Source organism: Loxodonta africana, chromosome 2 (genome assembly GCF_030014295.1).
Source record: "Loxodonta africana isolate mLoxAfr1 chromosome 2, mLoxAfr1.hap2, whole genome shotgun sequence".
Lineage (NCBI taxonomy): Eukaryota > Metazoa > Chordata > Mammalia > Proboscidea > Elephantidae > Loxodonta > Loxodonta africana.
The window spans coordinates 13,541,367-13,561,430 of NC_087343.1; the positions used below are offsets into that span (position 1 = coordinate 13,541,367).

At 40.9% G+C, this 20,064-nt stretch overlaps 1 protein-coding gene across 2 annotated transcripts in view; it reads right to left on the reverse strand.

The window, feature by feature from the left end:
• The window catches only part of CTNND2 (catenin delta 2), a 769,728-nt gene that overhangs the window by 255,951 nt on the left and 493,713 nt on the right, over positions 1 to 20,064 (reverse strand). For both annotated transcript variants that reach the window (XM_064270645.1, XM_064270649.1), the window contains one exon: positions 5,154 to 5,337. In XM_064270645.1, the coding sequence (XP_064126715.1) occupies positions 5,154 to 5,337 (184 nt within the window). The remainder of the gene's footprint in view (positions 1 to 5,153; positions 5,338 to 20,064) is intronic.

Here is a 20,064-nt window from a genome sequence, read left to right on the forward strand (position 1 = left end):
TTTAATACAAAGAATTGTTTGATAGTGAATAATAATAAAAAAAAAAAACCAAACCCATTGCTGTCAAGTCGATTCTGATTCATAGCAACCCCATAGGACAGAGAAGAACTGCCCCATAGGGCTTCCAAGGAGCGCCTGATGGATTTGAACCACCGACCTTTTTTGATTAGCAGCTGTAGCTCTTAACCACTACACCACCAGGTAATGAAAAACACATAATCTCAAAACAAATTTATAAAATGTATAATTATGGCAAAGATTTACTCACAGTTAACTCCTAAGACTTAAACATGTATGTAGGAATTTCTATAAGCTGAAGTATAAAAAGGAAAATAAATGAAAATAAATATAACAGAATGGCCCTCAACAATAACACCTTAGTTTTTTTAAAATGTTTTCCTAATAAAGAATATACCTAAGAAAGAGAGGTTCACTACTTAAGAAACATTTTGTATTTTAGCATATATATTTAATTACTCATTTTCTTTGCTTCAGCACAGTAGAATCTCCATAAATCAAACCAAGGGACTTGAAGTATTTACCATTCATGACACTTAATTTGGTTTATATCAAACGAGTCATAATTCTCTCCAGAGTCTTATATTTTCTTACACACACACACACACACACACACACTTTTTCTCTGTTGGCCAAATACAACTTGTTCTCTGTTACAAAAAAAAAAAAAAAATCCTGAATCATATACTTACATTTCAGCCTGACTTCATAGGATATGGCATATTGGAAAAGAAATTATAACATGCAAATATGGGACTTTTATACAATTAAGGTAATGAGGAAGTCTGTCTTGGAAGTACAGCCTTAGTGCTCCTTAGAAGTGAGGATGGCAAGACTTGCCTCACATACTTTGGACATGTTAATAGGAGGGACCAGTCCCTGGAGAAAGACATCATACTTGGTAAGGGAGAGGGTCTGCAAAAAAGAAGGAGACCCTCAATGAGATGGACTGACACAGTGGCTGCAACAATGGGCTCAAACATAGCAACAATTGTAAGGATGGCACAGGCCTGGGCGGTGTTTCCTTCTATTGACTCCAAACTTGGTCAGGTACACTGCCCCCAGGGGTAGCTATTTCCTTCCCTTGTTCAGAGATTCCCCAGTAGCTCTCCTCACAGACTCAAGTCCATTCTCCTTAGCCTTGCTTTGATGGCCCTTCATCATCTGTGATGGAACTACTTTGCAAGCTGTATTTCCTGAAGACGCCCAGGGTCACAGAGCACATCCCCATCCTCCAATAGGGCACAACTTCTCTCACATCTGTGCGAGAGCCTGCCTGCCCCTCTTTCTGGCCATAACACTTTCCAGTGCACTATTCTTTGACTGATGAGGTCCTTTCTATGCTTATCCCCAATATCACCTGTTCTTTGAAGTCTTCTCTGACCACCTTGGCTGAGTTACTTAATCCTCACCCCCCAGCTTTTCCTTCTGTACTACCCTAATCATTTCACTAAAATACCACTAAGATTTTGAAGACTAAGGTGTTCCTGACCCCAAGCCTCATATACATGCAAGAGCTGGACAATGAATAAGGAAGATCAAAGAAGAATTGATGCCTTTGAATTATGGTATTAGTGAAGAATATTGAATATACCATGGACTGCCTGAAGAATGAAGAAACTTGTCTTGGAAGACATGCAGCCAGAATGCTCCTTAGAAGTGAGGATGGTGAGACCTCGTCTCATGTACTTTGGACATGTTATTGGGGGGACCATCCCTGGAGAATGACATTGTCATGGACTGAATTGTGTCCCCGCAAAAATATGTGTATTAACTTAGTTAGACGATGATTCCCAGTTTTTGTGGCTGTCTTCCATTTTTTTAATTGTAATTTTATGTTGAAAGGATTAGGGTGGGACTATAACACCACTCTTACTCAGATTCAGTGTAAAGGGAGTTTCCCTAAGGGTGTGGCCTGCACCACCTTTTATCTCTCAAGAGATAAAAGGAAAGGGAAGCTAGCAGAGAGTGGACCTCATAACACCAAGAAAGCAGCACCAGGGGAAGAGAGCGTCTTTTGGACCCAGGTCCCTGTGGCTGAGAAGCTCCTTGACTGGGGAAGATAGAGGACAAAGACCTTCTTCCAGAGCAGACAGAGAGAAAAAGCCTTCCCCTGGAGCTGACGTCCTGAATTTGGACTTGTAACCTATTAAAAATTAGACTGTGAGAAAATAAATTTCTCTTTGTTAAAGCCATCCACTTCTGGTATTTCTGTTACAGCAGCACTAGATGACTAAGATAGACATCACGCTCGGTAAAGTAGAGGGTCAGCAGAAAAAAAGAGGAACACCCTTAATGAGATGGATGGACACAGTGGCTGCAACAATGGGCTCGAACATAACAACTGTGAGGATGGCGCAGGACTGAGCAATGTTTTGTTCTGTTGTGCACAGTGTTGCTACGAGTCAGACCTGACTCAGTGGTGCCTAACAACAATGACAAATACTAAGATATTTTACTGGATAGGTCGCCGGGTGATGCAAGTAATTTATGATGGGTTACTAACCTAAGGGTTGGCAGTCCCAACCCACACAGCTGCATCATGAAAGAAAGGCCTAGCAACATGCTTATGTAAAGATTACGGCCAAGAAAACCCTACTTTTTGACACATGGGGTCACCATGAGTTGGAACTGACTCAACCACAATGGGTTTGATTTGTTTGGTTTTTGTTTTTCTTTTTTATTGGTTAATTGTACGGGTGTCATGTTCTTCTACTTGATTATGAGTTTCTGACAGGCAATGGCCACCATGTTTATTTCTGCTTCCCTGCATACAGCAGGCACTCGGCAAACCATCATGGGATAAAATGGGTGACAGGCAGAAGCAGCATAAGAGATAATTTCTTTAACATAAATAACGATCTAGGCTTTGTCAGATAAATCATGAATGTAAACAGTCCAGACTCTTCCATGATGATATAAACATCTGTGGTTATGGTAATGTGTTTCCAACACTGGTTCTAAGAATAAATGACGGATGATAGTGACAGCTCTTGAAACCTTTCATCTGCCAAGCCTTTATTTGATAAATGCATTTTAGCCCCATCTTAGGGCTGTCTCCTCCTCTCCTAGTCCAATTTGCTCATCAGTGTAGAATTATTTCATAAACATATTCAAATAAAAGGACAGGTGTTTGATGAATTAAGGGAGAAATTAAATATTCAGTATATGTGAATCAATTTTGCATTGTCACTCACATGATAAACTCAGAAAAGTAGGAAAATACTAAACCTGGTTGTACCCTGGTTAAAGAAACCTGGTTTGGGCAACATGTAACTCTTTCCAAACCACATGCCCTCCTTTTTTGTTTCCTATGATTTTTTTTTTATGATATAGGGTCACTATGAGTCGGAATCGACTCGACGGCAGTGGGTTTTTTGGTATGATGTGGCCACTCCTGGCCCGGTGCAGAAGACGCCAGGGAGGAGCCACTCTGTTTGTGAATAGGGAAGGATGGTTATTCATCCCGGTCTGCACTAACTTTGCTCTGGGTCATGTCCCAAACACCACACTCAGGCTGACAGCTTACAAAGGGGACCCAGGGAACTACACCAGTCCAGCTTCTTCATCTGACTTTTCAATAAATCATGTTGAATATACTCTCATAATGCTGGTGGCCTACACCTTTAAGCCAGACTTCATGAATATGTAATTACACTACTATATTATTCACAGAGGACTCTAACTATCAGAACTAACCAGGTCTTCACTGGCTATACTTCTATGATTGATTCGGTGGCACTCCCTCCCACGATCCTTGCCTTAGTACAACGCCTTGCAAGTAGGGGAAACTAGAAGGAGAAACAATACTCAGGGCAGTTGCAAATAACTGAAATAGAAAACCAGTTATGAAGTGTCAGAAGTGCCTAGTTTTAGCTTAACCTGTTGCCGCTGAGTAGATTTCGACTCACAGTGATCCTATAGGAGAGAGTAGAACCACACCATTGGGTTTCGAAGGAGTGGCCAGTAGATTCAAACTGCCGACCTTTTTGTCAGCAGCCAAACGCTTACCCACTGTGCAACTGTAGCTTTAGCTTAGGAAGAGTTGTATTTCATCTGACGGGGGAGGAGATTTCTGAGAGTCAATAGAATTTAAGAGATTATAAAATGGGTGCCTCAAGAGAGGGCTTGGGAGAACTGTAAATCTGGCTTATGCTATAGCCTGGTCCAGAGAAGTCATATCAGAGTTCATTATTTCCTGACCTGGAGGAGAAGTAATCTCGTCAGAAGTACCCACTGATACCCGGCCATGCCTACAGATATTTATGGTGGTAAACTCTTTCCTCATCTTGCTTGCATATACACATTCACAAACTCAGACACACCCAGCTCAAGAATGGAGCCCAGGACATTGTTCTACACAGTCATGAGCTCGTGATGATGAATGCCACTGATGGGACTGAGCTCCTTCTCAGGGGAGACTGGATTTACACCTAGAAACTGACCATCTACAGGACAAACTGCAGCCTTGAGCCACGAGCTAAAGCAATCACATACATTTTACTTCTGAAATACAGACTCTTTGACTAGGTGTTTTAAATTACACTCTTTTGCCCCAACCCCTTATTAAGTTTACCCAGCAGAGATTTCCAACTTTGGTACAAAATACAACACCCTTGGGTACGTAGTGTCCAGAGTTTAAGAAGCACTGAATCTTGATTATTGCTTTTTCTTTTTCTTTGTTAAGAGTAAAATTTAAATAAAACACTAAGATGACTCTAAGAAATCTTAACAGACTTTTGAGGAAGCATTTTTTTTTTCTTTGTAAAAATGCATTAGGAGAGAATTGCGGCACATATGCTACTTCCATTATTTAAAAAGGGCTGAACACAACCGGCCTTATGAAAGAGCTCTTTCTAAGAAGTAGAGGCTTTTGTAGTCACAGAGAGAATTACATGTAGGGTAGTAGAAGATGCCTATAGCTCTTTAGAACCTGATCGGAAGTTCTTTTTTGCTAACTTCTTATACTCCCTTGCCATACCCATATTCATCTCTGCAGAACAGTCTCGTCCTTAGTAAACCAGCGACAGAAGTTACGGAAGCAGAGGGAGTACGAGGTGACGGAACACCATGGGGAGCCTGTAGAAGGGGGCGTGTGGGCACGGAGCGGCTCCGTCAGGACCCTGAGGACTGACCTTAGGCACCCAGTAGCATTTCGCAGCACCTGTGATGAATGCAGCTGGATTTTCCGATCGTCCTGAAGAGCCGAGTGTTCCCAGCCGGAGTGGGGGATGATCACCGCGTTGGTCAGCACTGCCAGGGCATCCTGGATGATGGGCATCTTGAGAGCATCGCATGATGAGAGGTTCCAAAGGACTCCTGCAAGAGACACAGAGGAGCTTGTTGGTGGCCAGTATTTTTTCTCATCTCAAAACAGTTCTCCCTGTTCTAGTTAATGAAAGCTGGCAGGGAGGTCTAAGAGTGTGGATGGACATCCTAGTATGGGCCCTTAATTTTAGAGCATCTGTGTGCACCCACTGGAAACCAGACAAGAGGGCAGAGAACTTGTGATATGACTGTCTTTGTTTCAACACGGAGAGTAACCAAGGCTGAGAGATCTGATTGAACTGAGGGTACCAACCAAGTTTCCGTTTACCATTAATACGATGGATGCGAATTCCCAAATTCGAGCCAAGAGACTTAAGGGTCATTTGAAGCAGGCCAGAAAGGTCTGGTGATCTGTTTTCAAAAAACCAGGCACTGCAAACCCTATGAAGCAGAGTTCTACTCTGACACACACGGGGCGCCATGAGTTGAAATCAACTCAATAACCACTGGCTATTGAAAAAAAAAAAAAAAGTAGAGCAACGTGTACACGTGGTCTCTGTTTCTCTCAGCTTCCTTATTAAAGCAGCCGCCAACAGGGAGGACCTTAGAAGAACCAGCATCAGCTCTGATGACAACTGGCCCAATTAGAAATTAAAATTTACTGTCACTTTCAACAGCTTTGTCAGCTTTTCTCTGAAAGCAATGCTCCAAGAGAACCTATAGAATGTTCTGCCTTAAATAATTTCGAAGGGACCAGGAGAAAGTGGAGGGCATATTTGCAATGGACAGAGTATAACAATGATTGATATCGGCAGAGCAAAAGCAAAATTTTAGGCAAGATGAACTGTTCGAAGCCTAATTTTCTTAAAGAGAACTTATGATTGGACTAAATTGTGAAAAGGTCAAAAGTATTCCATACACATTATAACAACATTTGAAAATGCCTTTTTAGATAATCATTCCATATGTTGTTCAAAACAGTACACAAAATGGTAAAAAGACAGAATAACATTCTCTTTTCCCATGAAAGAAAGACTATATACTCCCTGAAGACCAACCTGAAAAGATACCATCACTGCAGCTATTGTGAATAAAATACTGCGGTTGTCTTTAGAAAGACACCTTCAAACTTATTTAACAAGCTTTCAATATATTCTACTCAGATGAGGTTTTGTTTCATCAACAGGAGTGCCATGGGTAAAATAAACAGCACGCATCTACTTCTGAAACTGTGTTATTAATTTCTGGTATTGCACATGGCGAGCTATCCAAAGGCCTTAATACTATGAAGTGGAAAGTTGATAGTGTTTGCCTGTTAATAACTAAATAAAGTGACTAACGGTGCCATGAGTCGGAATTAACTCGACAGCAACTGTTTTGTTGTTGTTGTTTGCTTGTCTTTGTACCCAGACTAGTTCCTAAACACTTTTGTGTGCGTTTTTGTATTGCTTTTAGCATCCTAAAGTAAGTATACGAAAACACTCAAGGATAAACAGAAGGTACTCAAACGTATATTCTGAGTTGGGCTGAACAGAAATATTAGAAATATTATCATAAGCAATTATTTTAAATAAAAAAAGAAGCAGTTTCTTTATTAATCCCACCAAGAACATTTTTACTAAATTTTGGAGAATTTAAATAATAACAGTGATGACCTTCATTCTTTTGTAGTCTCACAAAAGTGTTATTTTCTGTAGTAAACTAATCGGTTTTTCCTTTTTAAAAAGCACATTAAGGCTCTAAAGCAAGGTGGTAATGACAGGAGAGCCTGTCGAGGGAGGAACGGGCAAAGGAACTCTTTTCTGGGCAATGTTTCTATAAACTGAAATAGTTCTAAAAAATAAAGCCTATCAAAAACAAACAAATCACATTAAAATAAAATGAATGTCTACCCTAGCATTTTAGGATAACTTTTAAGAATATCATTTCAAAGTTTTTGTGTCTGTTCTAAGTATACAATGTAGGATATACAGAAACCAACCATGAGTTCTTTCGTTTCCAAACTATAATCTGAAAACACCCATACAAGAAAATTAGCCTCGTAGATGTTGAAAATATGTGTGATATGTTTACTGTAAGACACATTTCCTCTAAAAGCTAAATCAGTAAAATAGAAACGTTTAAATAAAATAGTTAAAATAGTGGCGTAAAGTAACACAAAGCCGTATCCTGAAGTTCTGGAGGTCAGAAGTCTAAAATGGGTCAATGCTGTGTTTGGCCAGGTCCGGCACCACCCCTGTGAACAGCTGTGGATTGGACCATCGTGATCCATAGCGTTTTCATTGGTTGATTTTTGGAAGTAGATCACCAGGCCTTTCTTTGTAGCACATCTTCGTCTGAAACCTGTTCAGCACCACAGCAACACGCAAGACTCCACTGACAGACAGGTGTTGGCTGCGCATAAGGTGCACTGGCTGGGAATCGAACTGGGGTCTCCTGCGTGGAAGGCGATAATTCTACCACTGGACCACCACTGTTTCCACATGCGGCCTTACATATGCTACAACTGGAGAAGCTTCTCCGAATTGGCAAGCACTCAGTCTAAACTATCTTCCCAGATACCTGCTGTCATATCTCCTATTTTCATTTTCAGCAGACCTTGTTGCTAGCTAACATTTCTCATGCTTTTTATTTACTTGTTTACTTTCTGTCATCTATTCCCTGCCCCCTCTCTAACATACAGACACATGCACAGGTCCTGCTCACAGAATGAAAGCTGGGATGTCTGTCATGTGCTCATCAGTGAATCCCCAGCATACTCCCTGACACCCATTATGTGCTCACCAAATAGGAGCCAAATGAATAGAAGCCATAATAAACGGATGATATAACCCTGACAGAATGCCATGGGCTCCAAGCATTAAACAAACATTCTTTGAATATTATGGCACTAGCAAAATAAGGAAACCCTGATGGCATAGTGGTTAAGAGCTATGGCTGCTAACCAAGAGGTCGGCAGTTCAAATCCACCAGGCGCTCCTTGGAAACCCTACGGGGCAATTCTACTCTGTCCTAAAGGGTTGCTATGAGTCAGAATCGACTCGATGGCAGTGGGTTTGGTTTTTTTTTTTTTTGCTTTAGCACAGTAAAGCAATGATTTGAAAGAATAAGAGAGCAGATGCCAGATGTGATGTTATAAATAATAAATCCAAATGAGAATAAAAAATGTTATTTAAATAGGATTATATACCTTGATTCTATAGAAAGTCTGTTTCTAGTTAGTAGAGAAAAGTGGAGGTCATTAGAAAACATTCATCAGTTTAGCATTGGAAGGCTTATCTTTGGTGTGACATTTGGGTGGTTGTCTTATATTAACTCGCTGATAATTCTAAAGGAGCCAAGGTAACGCTAAAGTTCAATTCATCAAAAACTGTGGAGTAAGTTGAGTTTGCACTGGCATTCAGCATTCCTAAAAAGCAAACCCTTTTATTCTTACCTGAAGGTAAAATAAAATATTTTAGTATTTCGGCTGGTGGTCACTAGCAAATTTTAATCTGCCTGATGAAAACATGCCAGCGTCTTCCAGATGACTGTCTGGGATATAATCTGCCAAATGCACGATTTTATTTTATTACTTGTATCAATAGCTTTCCCTTATCAAATGCAAAATTACTGCCGTTTCAAATATAATTTTGACAGTAGCTTTAGTTGAGAAGATATTTAAATAACTAATTATGTATATTAAATATATTTAAAACATAGCCAATTTTTGTTTCAGGCACAGGATGGCTCTTTTCCTTGTGATTATCCATATTCATGAGCAGTAATTGGCTCATTAAAATTGCTTTAATAAAATCTTAATTACTTTCATTTGATCCTTTACTTTGTTGTAGTAGAGGGTAATTGTGGTTTCTTTTATCCTGAAAGAGATAAAAACTATCTTTTAAAAAAAGATTAAGGAAAAAAAAAAAAGAATTTTAATAATAACCAGTAATCAGTTACCAGCGAGTCGATTCTGACTCATGTCAGAGTCGCACTGCACTCCATAAGGTTTTCAATGGGCGATTTTTTGGAAGCGGATCTCTAGGTCTTTCTTTTGAGGAGCCTCTGAGCAGACTTCTAACCTTTCCATTAGCACAAGCTGGTTAACAGTTTGCATGACTCACTTACTCTTACTTAATAATAAACTAAGCCAAACCCATTGCTGTCAAGTCAATTCCGGCTCATATTGACCCCATAAGGCAGAGTAGAACTGCCCCATAGGGTTTCCAAGGCTGTAATCTTTGTCCAAGCAGACTGCCACATCTTTCTCCTAAGGAGCGGCTGGTGGGTTTGAACTTTGGACCTGTCGGTGAGCAGCTGAGCACTTAACCACTGCACCACCAGGGCTCGATAACATCAAATATTGCCTTGTGGCCCTGCAATTCATTACCATAAGCCCTTGATTTGCTTTCAGCTTTTTGTTTCAATTTTTAGACCTAAACGCAATCTCCTAACATGGGTGATGCACATTCCAAAACCCACAGGAAAATGGCTTAATTTACGTTAAACGGATGTTTTTAAAATTTATTTTACATTAACCAATTAATTATAAATTAACTTAGTGTACTCATTGAGAGTTATTTTCAATAAATCAATCATTTATTATATTCAGAGCGTGATGGTTTGCGTACCTCAGGAAGAGTGAAAAGACAGAAAAAAAGTCAAGGTTAGGTCGGGTTGGAGGTGGAGGTGCCGTAAGATCAAGCACAATGCCCAGCACTACCTTCTTCCTCCCTACCTGTTTACACCTTGAGTCTGTCAATGGTGGGGGTGTCTGATCAAAACCTGGAACCCATGACACCCTGATTCCTGTTGGGCTGTGTGTGTGCCTGTTTATGCATACAACATTTGGGTACATGTATAGGGGTGCTTTCACGGAGGGGTCAGCTACGAGCATGCACCTAAGAAGTAATGACCTCTGGGGTGTGGCTATGAATTGGAACTGTCTCTGAGGGTCCTTCCAGATGGTTTGTACGCTACCCCCGAAAAGATCTGCATGCTACATAATCCGATGCTTTTAAACATAAAAGTGTTTATCTTGAGTCCATATTAAAGTTTACCAAAATGTTGCTAAAATAAGGAGTAGTCAATGAGGCCAAAACTCAGATTTCCTTTTTTGGAGTCCCAGTAATGTGGTGACCAGAACAAATACTGACAAGTTCTCCTCATAAATACTCCAGACGAGGAAGCTGCAGTGACTACAGGGGTTAGCTGAAGTTTTGACCTTTTGGGATTTGGACTTGCTGAACCATTCTGAGAGTCTTGCAGTGATGCTGATGAGATGATGCTAGGACTGGCACATGGGAAGGGAGGGAAAGAGGAATTGGATTGTGATAGTCAACCATACACCGGAGCCCTGGTAGCACAGTGGTTAAGTGATACAGCTGCTAACCAAAAGGTTGGCAGTTTTAATCAACCAGCAGCTCCTTGGAAACCCTATGGAGCAGTTCTACCCTGTCCTATACGGTCACACTCAATGGCAATGGGTTTATTTATTTATTATTTATGTCATCTTACTATGGCCGTTTAGAATTTCTTGTCCAAATGCAAAATACTTTTTAAAATAACCATATATACATAAATGCTGAGAATGAAGCAGAATTGTTCTCGTGTATATTCACAATGTGTACGGAATTTGGATAACACCAGTACAGACGGAGAGTGAGTTGTCCTTTAATTTGAAAGTTCATCTGATCTTTGCTGTTACACACCAGGCAAGTTCTGATTTAAGCTGACTAAATCCACCCGGGTCCCATGAGATGTTTTCATTTCTGAAGTTCAAGAAAAAACTTTGTTGTAAGATACAGCCATCGATATTGAGGTGTTGTCTGGTTCCAAAGCCAAAAGTGATCCCAGAAAGACTTTGATATTCAGATTTTAGCGCCAGAAACATACATTAAAAATCGAGACCAAGCTGGTATAGATTAGCATATATAAGAGGTCTATGTTCGACCTAAAGTTTTGATTAGATTTAAAAAATTGTCCTCAGTGTTGTTTTCAGAGCCTAGATTAATTTTACTTAGAACTAAGTTTAAAGGCAAAAGCTAACTTTCTTTGAAGAAACAATTAAAGCTCAGATAACGCTATGTATGATCTCTCTGTCTATTCTATATTGTAGTATGAAGAGTCAAATCATCTGCAAATCCTTCGATTAAATTTTCACAATAAAGGAGTAAGAGGGCAAATGTTAGTCATGGAAAACGATGCTCGTCACCAGCTGGGGACAAGGTAATACAGCTACTATCTAAGAAGGAAGGCACTCATCCTGTGTTAATTTTTTTTTTTTTTAGTGATTGCACTTGAAAATAATCTGGATGTCGCTGTCTGGTAGTAGCCATCTGTGAAAGTCATGGGTTCATCTTTAATCATGGCGTTTTATAAATGAACCATACAGTTCTGCAGTTCTCAATTCCCAGGAGACCAACAGCTAGGAATATAAAATTAGGTTTGCCTGGAACTACTGCCTTCTAAATGACCTTGGGTATGCCAGAACTGGAAAAAGTGTCATCAAAACACCCAGGCTGAGTTTTATACTCTCTAAAAACTAGCCCTGGTCTATTGTTATTTTTGTTATTAGGTGCCATTGAGTCAGTTCCAACTCATAGCAACCCTATGTACAACAGAACGGAAGACTGCTCTGTGCCATCCTCACATTCATTGCTGTGTTTCCGCCCATTATTGCAGCCACTGTATCAATCTATCTCATTGAGGGTCTTCCTCTTTTTTGATGACCCTCGACTTTATCAAGCATGATGTCCTTCACCAAGCATGGTGTCCCTCCTCATCAAAGTATGTGAGATGAAGTCTCACCATTCTTGCTTCTAAGGAACATTTTGGCTGTACTTCTTCCAAAGCAGATTTGTTCGTTCTTGTATTCTTTGACAACGCCACAATTCGAGTGCATCAATTCTTTTTCCACCTTCCTTATTCATTGCCCAGCTTTTGCATGCATATGAGGCGATTGAAAAAAAAAAAAACAAACAAACATGGTTTGGGTCAGACACAGCTTAGTCCTCAAAGCGACATCTTTGATTTTGAACACTTTTCAGACCTTTTTTGCAACAGATCTGCCCAATGCAATATGTCATCTTATTTCTTGACTGCTGCTTCCATGGGCATTGATTGTGGATCCAAGTAAAATGAAATCCTTGACAGCTTCCATCTTTTCTCCATTTATCATGATGTTGCTTATGATAAAGTCCCATTGTGAGAATTTTTGTTTTCTTTATGTTGATGTGTAATCTATACTGAAGGCTGTAATCTTTGATCTGTATCAGTAAGTGCTTCAATTCCTCTTTACTTTCAGCAAGCAAGGTTGTGTCATCTGCATATCACAGGTTGCTAATGAGTCTTCCTCCAATCCTGATGCAGCATTCTTCTTCACATAGTTTAGTTTCTCAGGTTATTTGCTCAGCATATAGATTGAGTAAGTATGGTAAAAGGACACAACCCTGACACACACCCTTCCTGATTTTAAACCATGAAGCATCCCCTTGTTCTGTTTGAATAACTGCCTTTCGGTCTATGTACAGGTTCTGCATGAGCACAATTAAGTGTTCTGGAGTTTTCATCCTTCACAATGTCATCCCTAAGTTGTTATGATCCATATAGTAGAATGCGTTTGCATAGTCAATAAAACACACGTAAAATTTTTCTGGTATTCTCTGCTTTCACCCATGATACATTTGACATAAACAATGATATCCCTTGTTCCATGTCCTCTTCTGAATCTGGCTAAAATTTCTGTCAGTTCCCTGCTGATGTACTGCTGCAACCATTTCTGAATGATCTTTAGCAAAATTTTATTTACGTGTGATATTAATGACACTATTCCATAATTTCTGCATTCTGTTGGGTCACCTTCCTTTAGAATGGGTACAAATACAGATCTCTTCCAGTTGGCTGGCCAGGTAGCTGCCTTCCAAATGTCTTGGCATAGATGAGTCAGCACTTTCCGAGTTGCATCCATTTGTTGAAACATCTCAAGTGGTATTTTGTCAGTTCTTGAAGTCTCGTTTTTTGCCAGTGCTTCTGTGGAGTTTGGACTTCTTCCTTCCATATCATTGGTTTTTGATCATATGCTACCTCCTGAAATGGTTGAAAGTCAACCAATTCTTTCTGGTACAGTGACTCTGTGTACTCCTTCCAATTTCTTTTGATGCTTCCTGCATCATCCAACATTTTGTCCACAGAATCTTTCAATATTGAAACTTGAGGCATTAATTTTTTTCTTCCATTCTTTCAACCTGAGAAATGCCAAGCACGTTCTTTCCTTTTGTTTTTCTAACTCCAAGTCTTTGCACGTGTCATTAAAATACTTTGTCTTCTTGAGTTGCCCTTTGAAATCTTTTGTTCAGCTCTTTTCTTCATTTCTTCCATTCACTTTAGCTATTCTATGTTCAACAGCAAGTTTCAGATTCTCCTCTGACATCCAATTTGATCTTTTCTTTCTTCTCTTTTTAATGAGCTTTTGCTTTCTTCATGTATGATGTCTTTGATGTCATTCCACAACTCATCTGGTCTTCTTTGGTCGTTAGTGTTCAATGTGTCAAATATACCCTTGAGATGGTCTCTAGATTAAAGTGGGATATACTCAAGGTCATATTTTGATTCTTGTGGACTTGTTTTAATTTTCTTCTGCTTTAACTTGTACTTTCACATGAGCAGTCGGGCCTGGCCTTGTTCTGGCTGATGATATTGAACGTCTCCATTACTTCTTTCCACCGATGAAGTCAATTTGATTCTTGTATATTCCATCCAGTATTCCATCCAGTGAGGTCCATGTGCAGAGTCGCTGTTCAAGTTGTTTAAAAATGGTATTTGCAATGAATAAGTCATTGATCTTCCAAAATTCTATCATGTGGTCTCCTGCACCATTTCTATCGCCACGGCCATATTTTCTAACTACTAATCCTTAATTGGAAACCTGGTGGCGTAGTGGCTAAGTACTACAACTGCTAACCAAAAGGTCAGAGGTTTGAATCTGCCAGGTGCTCCTTGGAAACTCTATGGGGCAGTTCTACTCTGTCCTATAGGGTCGTTATGAATCAGAATCGACTTGACAGCAGTGGGTTTAATCCTCCTCTGTTTCCATCTACTATAGTTAGCACATACACCTCATTCCACATGTTGGAGACAGCACAAGAACTGAAAATAAATTTTGAAGAGCATCCTTTGCTAAGAATCCTTGCTAAGAATGGAAAGAGGACAGCTGGGGACATTCTTTACTAATGAAGCCATTTTAATGAGCACTCTTGGTTCCCACTGCTGTCAAAGGACAGCAGGCATAAAGAAGACATGGTGGCAGAGTAGAAAGGGCCACAGTTGGGAAACAGTGAATGCGGTTTTAACTTCAGTGCTCACATAATCAAGATTAAAAATAGTTCAGAATTTAGAAGGCTATCAATAAGTGTTTACTGAATGGATGAACAATCAAATGAAAGAACCAATAAATGAATGAAGTTGTTTGGTCATGATAATGTTACAGTATGAAAATCTCAAATTATCACAGGGCATGCCTGAGCAAGGTTTCCAAAATAAGACCACACTGAAAATTAATAACAGGCCAAAATTCCTAATGTTTCTGAGTTCTTATTATGTACTAAGGTCTTTGCTAAGCATCTTACAGTAACTCTTCAACCAATCTCATTGTACAGATGAGAAAACTGAGACACAAAGATGTTCAATCACTTGTCCAAAGTCATTCAACTAGAAGACGAAATTGAAGGTTGGAGATAGTTTTGTCCATGGTGCCTATGAACAGTCAGACAAATGCCCAAACCCGAACACCAAATCCACTGCCATCGAGTTGATTCTGACTCACAGTGATCCTGTAGGACGAAGTAGAACTGCCCCATAGAGTTTCCACGCAGTGCCTGGTGGATTTGAACTGCTGACCTCTTGGGTGGCAGCCGCAGCACTTAACCACTACGCCACCAGGGTTTCCAGGCACATAAATTTGCTACTTAAAACTGGAGACAGGTGATGTGGTTCGTAATCCTTTGAAATAGAATCCATGAACACAAAAGGATGTTCTGCTTTTCATCTTTTGCCATTTTCTTTTTAGCCTTAGTTAATGTACCTTGAGAAATTTCAAGAAGTCATTTGAGTTTATAGAACGAATAACAGTCTGCTTTGAAACAACTTTTACAAATATTTTCTCTTGCAGTCAATTCTACTGAGCTCTACCAAAAAACAAAGCACAGCTACAATCTGTGAAAAACACTGAACAACACCAATTAAAAAAAATACACACAAATTGAGATGAAGGATAATTGTAAAACTAAATCCTTCTCTTATCCACCACCCTAATTTTAACATCAAGTCTCATTTTCAGTTAAAACAATGTTCGATATTGATATTCCATCATAATAACACCAGTCATAATCATAAACTCTCATTTACTGAGCCATTCTCATATTGTATGTATTATTTTGTTGGATCCTTCCTACCACCCCATGAGATAGGGACTGCTCCTTATATCCTGTTACAGATTCCTAGCTAAAGATTAAAGAGGTTACAAAGTCCTCCAAGGACAGGCAACATCTGTGAGAGGTGGGGCTGGGACAAAAACACAGGCTCTCATACTCCAAATGATCTTGTTTTCTAGAGACACTGTATTTAGAGGTTATTTTTTCATGGAAAATATGATGACAGTAGATAAGAAAATTAAGACTCAACTATAATCTCTGCTGATCATGCTCAAATTTAGATTTCTGAGCTTCCTTCTCAGAACTCCAAATGTGAACATCTATTCTTGCAGGTTTATTTTCTTTTGCCTCATATTCCCCAATCTGATCCACTATCCAAATTATACATTTGGGGAAAATTCTAACTACTTCCTTCTGCCACTTGCTGTAGTTTTAATTTCTCAGTAGATGTTTAGTGAGCGCCTATCAAAGCACAGTATCACTAGGCACTCTGGGGAGTATACAGTAAATTAAACAGAGTCCACCTGGGAAGCTAAAAAATAACACTTGCTCAATAAAAAATGAAACTAGCACTACCCAGTGTATATGATAAATTCCATTAACAGTCCAAAATGATATGATGTAAAATTTCAACAGAAGATCGCTGTGGGAGGGTGTTGTGGGTTGAATTATGTCTCCTAAGAAGGTATGTTGAAGACTCGACCTCCAGTATCTGTGAGCGTGACCTTATTTGGAACAAGGTCTTTGCAGATGTAATCAAGTTAAGATGAAATCATACTGGAATAGGGTGGGCCTTACACTCAGTTTCTGGTATAGTGGAGGACAGACATACAGAACACTGAAACACACACAGGGGAAAAAGGTGATGTTAAGACAATGGTAAAAATTGGAGGAATGCTGCCATAAGCCAAGGACAGCCAAGGATTGCTGGCAACCACCGGAAGCTCGAAAAGGCAACCGAGGATCTTCCTTAGAGCCTTTGGAGGTAACCAACCCTGTTGACACCTTGATTTCAGACTTCTGGCCTCCAGAGCTGAGGGAATCAGTTTCTGTTGTTTTTAGCCACCCAGCTTGTAGTGCTTTGTTACTGCAGACCGAGGAAGCTAATCTAGAGGGTATCATAGAAGGTTCTATGGTAGAGAGGGTGTGTTTGGCCCTTGAGTGGTGGATAGAACAAGCAGAGATGGGGAGAGAGGCATTCAGGTGTCCAGGAAGAGAGAGAAAAGGCTTGTTGGTATGAATGAGCAAAGGATGACTGTCTTAATATCCATGGACTTACCTGTGTAGTAAAAAAAAAAAGAGACCCACTAAAATGTTAATTCACGGAGAACACATTTCTCATCAATCAAAAGTGACTTAGCATTTGGACAACCACAGTTTTGCACTACAATAGTGGTTCTCATCCTATTCACCACAAAGAACTTATGAAAAATTTCCATGCTAATGCTCTACCCAAGATGTTCTGATATAATGATGTAAGTGGTCTGGGATGAGCCACCAGAGTGCTTTTCTCATTTTTTTTTTAAAGGGTAGTTGGAGTGAAGAACCACTGGGGTTGGAATTATTATAGCTTGTAGCATTAGCAGCTATATAACAAACCCCGATCTTGACAGCCACCTGCTGAATAACGTCCCCCTGCACTTAAGGATAACATTGAAACTTCTTATCCTGGCCGACGGAGTCCCTGAGTGGTACAAGTGGTTAACATACTCGGCTCCCAACCAAAAGGATGGAGTTGGAGTCCCCCAGAGATGCCTTGGAAGAAAGGCCTGGCGATCTACGTCTGACAGATCAGCCACTGGAAATCCTGTGGAGCACAGTTCTACTCTGACACACATGGGGTTGCCATGAGTTGGAACTGACTCCACGACAGCTGATTTGGTATCCTGGCCTAAAAAGTCCTTCAGGCTTTGCGTCCTGCTCACCTGCTCTCCTGAGGGTCCCAGCAGGACACAAAAGGCCCACCCAACTGGGATTCTGGAGAGAATATAATGAAGCAACTCTTCTCCTAGACGTGGGTAGAGCTCAGGGGCCTACCCCAGGGTAGTAAAGTATCTAGTGACCAGCAACAGTGGGAAGCCATGGCTGCCTGACTGGGCAAGGGCAGGACACGGTGTTTCCATCACCCTGGAAGAATGGGAGCCTCAGCAGGAGAGCCATGGTCACAAATGTTCTCAGCCCTGCTGGCAGGACAGAGGGGTGGGAGGGCAGGGAGGGGAAACACACCTCTCTCTCTTTCCTGGCGCTCTCTGGCTTATAGATATCTACCTCAGGTGTTGGCTTTCTTGTTTTGTCTCTCTCCACTAAAACCTCTTGAGGCTTGAGATCACTTCCGTTCTTTTTCATCACTGGCTACCCAGCTCTACAAAGTACCTGCTGAGCGTTTGTGGAACTGAATTCTTAGGTGGCTTGCTTGCTCAAATATATGAGAGATTCTGCAAGACAGAGAATATTGCCTCATATGAAGCTTACTAATCACGTCTCTCTTCTTCTATCCTATAGTTTATCTGTGTTCATCACAAGGAAACATAGTAGAGGGAGGTGGGGCCAAGACGGCAGAATAGTCAGATGCTTCCTGTAGTCCCTCTTACAGCACAGACCAAAAAAAAAAAAAAACAAGTGAATGGATTATATATGACAATCTAGGAGCCCGGAACATCAAAAACAAAGGTGAGGAGTTGGACTGAACAGCAGGGGGAGGGAAAGACAGTTCAGAAGCAGGGGGATTTGCCAGACCTGACCTGGCCAGAACCCTGCAGGGTGGATCAGCTGGCGCATGCAGGCTGAGGCAAATGGTAGCACTTGGGACGAATTTTCCGTATTGGGGGTAACCGAGCAGTGGAGAGTCTACACAAGCCCCCAGAGTCAGGGGAAGCCACCCTGGATCTGTTAAAATAAAATGCAAGCCTACCTACCTTGTGGGATCCAAACTACCATGTGGGATCCAAATAACCCTTCCTCCTCTGGGGAAGTGCCTCTTTTCCCTTTACCCATGACCTCCCTGCTCTGCTCTGGTCCCAGTCTGGCTTCAATGATTGCTGCATCCCCTGGGCTGGAAGTAGGACTTATCGTGCATGCCCAAGCCAGCCTCCTGGGTTTGGAGAAGGAACAAATAAAAAAACAAATAATAAACAGGAAAAAAAAATCTGCCATCTTCCCTAAGCCGGAACCTAAGGGCAGGCACTGCCCCTTTGCCTAGGTACAGACATAAAGGGTCCGGGGACTTCGAATGCCTTTCACTCCTGCCTAGAACTGTGTGGGCCCATTTCAACAGCATAGGCCCTCATTAGCATAATACAACAGGGTATATACCTGAAGGCTATTTTCAACAGCAATAGCTAAGGGGAGTGGCACATTTGTGACATTTGACACCACCCTGCCCATTAAGCAGGGTCCTGACCTACTCACATCAGTGGGCCGAGGACTGGTGGCCCCACTCATGCTACCTAGCCACCCACAACAGGGGTCCTAGAATAAGTGATGCCTCCCAATCATTACAGCCAACAGCATTGGGTACCCAAAGTCTGGCTTTAAAACACACTCACCTATGTGCTGCTCTAGGGAACAATGACATGCCTTCCACTTAGGCACTCAGGGTAGCTGTCAGCCCCCTACCTTGCTGTCAGATACCTGTGCCTACTCCAATCACCCCTATGTAGCCTTGCCTGTCTAGGACTGTAGGTGAGAGCCTGCACCACACCCTTGGTGACTGACGACCTGCACACCTGAGCTGAATCCACACAAAAAGTAAATGGACTCCTGGGCTCACATACCTAGTAGCAGCTCTAACTGCTTGGTGACAGGATGCAAGAGCTTCATAGACACCAACAATCAAAGCAACTCACATGAGCAGCCTACTTGGGCATATCAAAACAAAACAAACCAAAACAAGAAGCTAGGACACAGTAAGCCAACATAAAATAAACATAATAACTTGTCAATGGCTCGGAGACAACAGTCAATATCAAATCACATAAAGAGGCAGACCATGGTGGCTTCAGCAAGCGACCAAAGCAAAGAACCAGGAAATCTCTCAGAGGAAGAGAAAGTCTTGGAATTACCGGAGGTAGAATTCAAAACATTAATATACAGAGATCTTCAAGAGATCAGGAGGAAGATCAGGCAAAATGCAGACCAAGCCAAGGAACACACAGAAAAGCAATAGAGGACCTTAGGAAGGTTATATAAGGGAAAAACAACAAATTTAACAGGCTGCTAGAATCCATACAGAGATAGCAAATAGAAATCCAAAAGATTAACAATAAGATTTCAGAATTAGAAAACTCAGAAGAAAGTCATAGGGGCAGGATTGTGGCAATGGAAGTCAGAATTAGTGAGACTGAAGACAAAGCACTTGACACCAATT